At 30.7% G+C, this 8,201-nt stretch overlaps 1 protein-coding gene across 1 annotated transcript in view; it reads right to left on the bottom strand.

Moving 5' to 3' along the window:
- Positions 1 to 2,674: 2,674 nt before the first annotated feature.
- The window catches only part of LOC132716188 (dynein axonemal heavy chain 12-like), a 77,029-nt gene continuing 71,502 nt past the window's right edge, over positions 2,675 to 8,201 (bottom strand). Inside the window, 6 exon segments of the mRNA XM_060699395.1 lie at positions 2,675 to 4,157; positions 4,358 to 4,593; positions 5,034 to 5,238; positions 5,617 to 5,720; positions 6,091 to 6,276; positions 7,663 to 7,896. Coding sequence (XP_060555378.1) covers positions 3,896 to 4,157; positions 4,358 to 4,593; positions 5,034 to 5,238; positions 5,617 to 5,720; positions 6,091 to 6,276; positions 7,663 to 7,896 — 1,227 coding nt within the window. The 3' untranslated portion in view covers positions 2,675 to 3,895.

The raw sequence follows: 8,201 nt of genomic DNA, 5'->3' as shown, positions 1-8,201 counted from the left end.
CAAAAGAATATCTCTCTATCAAAGGGCAAAAGAGTATATCGCTATCATAGGACAAAAGTGTATTTCTCTATCAAAGGGCAAAAATAATATCTCTTTATGAAAGGGCAAAAGAATAACTCTCTATCTATAAGGGCAAATAAGTATTTCTCTATCAAAGGGCAAAAGAGTATTTCTCTATCAAAGGGCAAAAGAGTAACTCTCTGTCAAAGGGCAAAAAGAATATCTCTTAATCAAAGGGCAAAAGAAAAACTCTCTATCTATAAGGGCAAAAGAGTATTTCTCTATCAAAGGGCAAAAGAGTATTTCTCTATCAAAGGGCAAAAGAATATCTCTCTATCAAAGGGTAAAAGTGTATTTCTCTATCAAAGGGCAAAATAATATCTCTCTATCAAAGGGCAAAAGAGTATATCTCTATCATAGGACAAAAGCCTATTTCTCTATCAAAGGGCAAAAAGAATATCTCTCTACCAAAGGGCAAAAGAATAACTCTCTATCTATAAGTGTAAAAGAGTATTTCTCTATCTAAGGGCAAAAGAGTGTCCCTCTATATATAAGGGCAATAGAGAAACTGAAAAGTTTTAATTAATTTAATTACATGCATTTACACTGGACTTTAAAGCAAACCTTGTTTTTCACACACTATATTAATTATCTGAATCAATTTGCTGAATATTTTCTTGAAAAATGTATTTTCCTTATACTAGTCAAGCCTTAAATAAAATATTGCCTGTCTTCAGTCTTTCATCCACCCAAAACATTTTATTGCCAAACAAAATAAATTATTTCTTATGTGCAGAATGAGTTGCTGCCAGTTAAAGATGGTTCTTATTGAAAATCCATCTTTTTTAGGAGACAATTGTATTGTTTCACAGTGTATGAAGATTTAGTCACCATTGTGAATAACAGGAAAATTGTGCTTGTTCTTCCACATTTTAGCAATATAATGATCAGCCATGGCTTACTTTTACCCTTTCTTATTTGCTAAACATAATATTTATAGCTTAGTCTGAAAATTAGAAATTATAATTTTTAGTGCAAAGCTAGAAGTTTCTCAGTACACTGTTAGGAAACTGTTTTTATCCTGCTGATTTGTCCTGCCATCCATTATTAAAGCGAATGATTGTGATAACAAAATATAATTCATTATCATTTAAAAACACAATTTCCTGCAACTTGGACTCTAATCACTTTGTAAATAAAACAAAGATGAACATCCAGTGGTTTTTACCAGTGTATGTAGTTAAATAGTATACTTATTCCTTTTAATTAATTTTAGATAAATTTCTTATGAGGACTGTCACAGTGATCTTTATCCACTAATATTCAAAACATGTGGCTCTTTTTATTACCAAAGGCAGTTATTATATGAACAATGCCTAGTACGAAAGTTGAATAAAGGCAAAATTCTTTTTTGATTCTCAAATTTTTAATTTTGAACTGGAGGAGGCCATTGATCTTGACATTTGAGGTACATGCTTAAAATTTAAACAGAAATGCTATAAAGTATTTAAATAAATAAAATTTTAACAAACTGTAAGAGGACAAGTGGTCTTTAATCTTCACAGTGGTTAAGGTATCTGTTTTGACAACCCAGGGATTTTTGGTTTTAGCCTAATTGCAAGTTTCATCATTTGACCCCATTGTCAAATTTACTCTATTAGACTGGTAGGAGGCACTGTAGCTTTGTGCCGAAATCTTAATCATTATGATTTTAAAAATATCTAAAAATGGATATGGAACAAAATAACTGTTTATTCCAGCTTCCTTATAATAAAACTCACGTTGTTTCTTGCTTCAATATAGCATTGGAAACCTATATTTTGTGGAACATCATGCTTGATGGTAACTGAAATACCCCATCACCTCAATCTAACTTCATATGTGCCCTTCCAACTATAAAACTGATGATATTGCAATGTGTTACATGCTAAACTGCAGCATTTTTTTTTATAGACAATGGAATATGTCTCAGGCATGCTATGGGACAGCCTTTACTTGTTGTTACTATTACTTACAATTACTTGATGTCAAATGTTAAGTTCCCTTTAATCTGCAGAACATGTCTTTAACTGTAATTGGAAAATTGATAAGGCTTAAAAGTTATGTGTATTAATAAGTCCATGAAGTAATGAAAAATGATTATGGTAGCTATAAAGGTTGTTTCACATACAGACCATGAATGTACAATAAATAAACTTATGATACCGAATTTATATGGACAAAGAACAGGTCATATTGGCTCTTAAGGGACTCCACTAAGGTTTTGTGACATAACAGGACTGGATTTGTTTTTTTCTCAAAGATTTGTGTACCATTTGTTTTTCTCTCTCAAAGATTTGTGTACCGTTTGGTGTAGGTTTGGACTTTAATGTACCAATTTTCATGTCATTTTCTCACCCATATTTTCTGGAATTTTTATTTTGCAAAATGACTCTAAGCATTGCAATGCTTTTCACTCAAATCAGAGTAAAAATGACACAACAATCAATATACATGTACAATTTCATTTTGAGCATATGTCATTATTAAAAATTTCCTGATTTTTTTCCATTTTAAATTGCTTTATTTGATCTATGGAATTATTTCAAATTTCATGTTTCAGGCTTTTTGACCTCAGTGGAGTTCCTTTAATCACCCTAGGTCCTGAAAATATGACATAAGAACAACACAAATATCACAATAGCAAAAAAACTTTATTGATATCACAGTTAAGCTGTATACAGAAATACTGCACAATTAATACAGTACTTAAATACACAAACATTATAGAATGAAAAGAACTATAATAATGCATGAAAAATATCTCTTGAAAGTTTTTCTTTCAAGTCTATTCTATCATGTTAATCAGTGAACTTTATAATAATTCAACATATACCATTAGGACGGATATTTCTAAAATGTTGTTAAATAAAGAATCCATTTAAATGTAAAGAAAGTATCTGGACGAATATAATAATTACGGAAATTATCATTTCATAAATATAAACAAAAAAATGCAAAAATACTATTATGTTTAAATACTATAGTTGTATTAGTTTATACAAAACTGTGCACTTTACGAACAAATGTATCACAGAAATCAACAAATATTTACAATAACAGTCAAAATATAAATATACTTATATGTAAAAAATATCTGATTTTGGACGGTAATTCAAACATTGTATAGATAAAAAAAATTGCATATTATAACATATATTTATGTATGTAAATATAAAGGAAACTTACTTAATTGTGTCTATCTGAAGTCAATGATTTAAAATCTAGTTTTATTTAGCTTTTCATATATATTTATCATTTTTCGAAAAAATGAAAATTAAGCTACATGTATTTTGTTTACTTCAGTATTTGATGATAAGTATTCCACAAAAATGTGTCAATTTCTTTAATGGAAAAACAACAAAAAACCTATGAGAAACCTAAACATTAAATCAAAAAGCAAAACTTAAAAATTCAGCTGTCTTTTTCAAGCATGATGTATAAATCAGTGAATTAGACATAAATCCAATTGCCCTTGCATCACCGTGATGTTTTACAATAAATATAACACTATTATTATACATGTATGTTCCAGCTTTGTTCAATAATATTAATACTGTCTAGAATTTCTATACTTTGTTCTTCTTCAACTTTGGACCTTATTGTATTAAACATATTTATCATATGTTTTCTTCTATGATACAAGCTTCCATTAAACAAACAAAATCAAAATGAAGAAAATATAAACAAAATAGTCAAGTCAGCATATTCAAATGCAGTTTTTTTGTTGTTGTTACATTAATGTCGAAGAGTGTTTGATAATAGGACGTGATATTAACTAATTGTTTCCTCATTTGTAAAAGTTCCAATGTTCTTCATTCATTCATACATATTGTCTAAATTTCACATTTAAATCTTAGTCATCCAACTGGCACAACATAGCACATCCACGTTTGATCCAGTGCTGCACTGGTTTATCTGTTGGTAACAACATAGCCACGACGAAGTTGGTTGAGTGACCAGTTGTGGACAAAACGCCTTTCCTCTCACTGGTCTTGTATACCGGACACCTATAACGCTTGTCGGACTCGTCTATCTGATCCTTACGGTTTGGTCTTAACCAGATTACAGGAACGGCATCGTTTAGAATCTTGGGTAACTGCTCATTCAAACATTTCCTATAAAAAGTAAAATTAATGAAATTTTATTTTCATACTTGAACAAAAAAAGAATGAAAACAATATCATCATACCAATTTCAACGATGTCTTAAAAAAAAGAACATGCTTTTACTATTTCCAGTCAACTTAATTTCATTTGAAATAAATCTCTGATTTCACATGTTACATCAAATTTAAGAATAATTTTACGGAACTTACTTGTGTTTGTCCCATCTAGCACCATCCAAAAACAGACCATTCACATAGGCACCATCATCAGGGGCCTCCGTAAACATCTCCAACCCTAGAGACTGTAACTCGTAGTCAAATCCAAGTGTATCAATGGGTATAGTGTACTTTCTGGCATAGTTCTGCATTACACCAGTCAGGAAAGCCTGTGTGAAGAAGAATCCAGATATCCAGAACACTGGAGGTTTGTTAGTGTCATACCAAGTCTGAAAATAATAATAAAAAAATATGTCAATCTTCTTCATTCATTTAACTTTTTCTAACTTCTAATTAACACACGTTATTTATATAGCAGAATGAACTTGAAAGGTCTGGGCTTAGTGTGCATGTCTAAAATCAAATTATGGTGGCCTTTGCCTTTTATGATTGAATAAGTATCGAAAAAATGATGGTTGTGGACAGTACGAAATGACAAACAAAAATTAATAGTCAACAAATTTACACTACATTAGCCACAATAAAGGACATAAAAGGGTAAAAAAGAAAGAAAGAGGTTCATACTCTTCTTAAATCTCCTATTTATAAAGAGTTCATAAAACTTAGTCATATACATGATCAATATGGCCAAAGTCATAATATTACATGAAAATGTATTTTCGCTGGACAATATTGTTTAGTTTTTACAGATAATCTATAAACAACAAACCTGTAGGAATTTCAATCTTTCCAATAAGTCATTGATGTAACTTCCCAGAGGTTTGAGTGATGGGTAGGAACGCTTTGCCCACATTGCTGGCAATTTGCCAATGAGAAGACTTCCGGCAAGTTGTTCCAGCTCCGATGACATCACAACAAGACCCTTGATAGCCTTTTGTATGTTGATTAAACTAGATCGTACAATCGTTGTCAACCTAAAATATAGTAATAGATACATGATTAAAAGTAAACTAAATGAAACAATTTTAGAAAAATTCAATATGAAGACTAGACTTGTGAAGAAAATCTTTTATTGTTCTCTCATTTAAAAAAAATGCAGTTTAAAATGTTAAAATTTTAATCTGAAGACAATGCTCAAAGGGTATCATATAAATGATTAACTATTGGAGCAAACAGATATCAAAGCTATACAACAGAAGAGTTTTTTTAACAAGGTACAAACTAATATCTTCACTTTAGTGACAATACAATGGAGCCAGAGTTCCACCAGCTGAACTTAAAGATAATATAAAAAAATACTTTCTATTATTCTCAGACAAGGTAGAAAGGATAACATTTTATGGCAGACATACCTATTAAATCTCTCCATTTCCTGTACAAGCACAGTGTTCATGCTCTCGTTATAGTCTACTGGATATTTCTTAATAGATTCCTCAATATCAAAGTCTGGTGGCATCTAAAACAAACAATTCAAACGTCGTCATTAAAAACAAACACTTCAAATATCAGTTTTTGCAAAAAAAAAACAGACAGGTGATCAAAATATAAAGTTTTGACTAAATAAAAATTTAGGTTCAATAAATATCTGAAAAAAAGTCATCCCTTCGAAGAATTAAAATTACATAAACTGCAGACTCAGTTTGATTGAGCCTGTACATGAGGGATAATAAGACTTATTTGATCAAATAAGTTCTGAAGAATTACTGAAGTCCTAGAAATCAATAATTTATATATATATATCTTACCAAAGACTGCAAAAAAAGGAAATGGAATGAATGAAAATACCTAGCACATTATGAAACATAGGAAAATACATATCAATATACCTTTGAAAGAATATCACCCGCAATGGCGTTAAGCTGAGCGTCTGTATCACCACCACCACCACCACCTGAGCGGCCCTGAGTAAGTAATACTGAGTCAAACAGCAGCTTGGTTTCCTGCAATTCCTTGGAGATGTCTGTGTTCTCGTGCATGCCAAATATCTCGGGTAATTGATTTTGTGGAAGACTCTACAAATAAAGAAACCTGTATGTACAATATGTTAACATCTTGATGTTTCTTGCATTTTGCTCACTTGAATTGATCAGATTTAGCTTAACTGATATATATCCAAATGTAAAAAAATCCTAAAAACACAAAGATAATACTGACAATAAAATGCAGGAGTTTCAACAAAGGTAAATAATAAACTAGATAAATAATAACAATTAGAAAGACAATTTAACTATGTGGTCTTATTTCACATTATCTTTTGAGTGCAGTTATGACTGTATTTCACATTATTATCTTTTGAGTGCAATTATGACTGTATTTCACATTATTATCTTTTGAGTGCAGTTATGACTGTATTTCACATTATTATCTTTTGAGTGCAGCTATGACTGTATTTCACATTTTATTCTTTTGAGTGCAGTTTTGATTGTATTTCACATTATATACTTGTGAGTGCAGTTATGATTGTATTTCACATTATATACTTTTGCGTGCAGTTATGACTGTATTTCACATTACATACTTTCGAGTGCAGTTATGACTGTAATTCACATTACATTCTTTTGAGTGCAGTTATGACTGTATTACACATTATATACTTTTGACTGCAGTTATGACTGTATTACACATTATATACTTTTGACTGCAGTTATGACTGTATTACACATTATATACTTTTGACTGCAGTTATGACTGTATTACACATTATATACTTTTGAGTGCAGTTATGACTGTATTTCACATTATATTCTTTTCAGTGCAGTTATGACTGTATTCACATTATATTCTTTTGAGTGCAGTTATGACTGTATTTCACATTATATTCTTTTCAGTGCAGCCATGACTGTATTTCACATTATATTCTTTTGAGTGCAGTTATGACTGTACTTCACATTATATTCTTTTGAGTGCAGTTATGACTGTATTTCACATTATATTCTTTTGAGAGCAGTCATGACTGTATTTCACATTATATTCTTTTGAGAGCAGTCATGACTGTATTTCACATTATTATCTTTTGAGTGCAGTCATGACTGTATTTCACATTATATTCTTTTGAGAGCAGTCATGACTGTGTTTCACATTATATTCTTTTGAGAGCAGTCATGACTGTATACCACATTATATTCTTTTGAGAGCAGTCATGACTGTGTTTCACATTATTATCTTTTGAGAGCAGTCATGACTGTATTTCACATTATATTCTTTTGAGAGCAGTCATGACTGTATTTCACATTATTATCTTTTGAGAGCAGTCATGACTGTACATGAAAATCCGATAACAGTGCATGGTTTCACCACAAACAAATTAGTAATATTTGAAACATGTCAATAGCTAAAGCCACAAAAAAGCTTGAAAACTCAAGTCTCCAATGACAAAACTAATCAAAGAAGTAACAAACCCTGATAAATTCTAAGTAGTCCTCATATTTTCCCTTTGAAGGACAGTAGTAGACTCCACTTGGAGAGAATTTGTATTTCGGGTCATTACAAATGTGTGGGGTATAGAAGTCATTGAGCATAGTTCTCAAGCACCGACGGTCCCAGTCGTCAGTTACTCTACCTCCATAGTTACACTCTCCAGTCATGTATGTGATAGCATCGAAAGGTACATCTTCATATTCATTGATAAACATCTAAAATGTGTAAATATAAATACATCTTGTAATACTTTTTCTCATGTAAATAAAGTTATTTTTAGGTGAAGAAATACATACATGTATATTAATTTTTCTGTGTTCAACACTATGTATTATACATCACATATGTACAGTATTCTTGATATCATTTTAATAGCCTGACTGCAGGAACAGAATGATAAATAATTCCTTCGACATGGTCAGATTTACTTCACATATTTAAAGAAGGTATATTATAAAAGGAAAAAAACATATATTCCCTATATATAAAAGTATACAAATACTAGTAATATTCAGTGAAA

Source organism: Ruditapes philippinarum, unplaced genomic scaffold, assembly GCF_026571515.1.
Source record: "Ruditapes philippinarum isolate M1 unplaced genomic scaffold, ASM2657151v2 ctg2601_1_1_1_1, whole genome shotgun sequence".
Lineage (NCBI taxonomy): Eukaryota > Metazoa > Mollusca > Bivalvia > Venerida > Veneridae > Ruditapes > Ruditapes philippinarum.
This window is presented reverse-complemented; position numbering and strand designations above follow the sequence as displayed.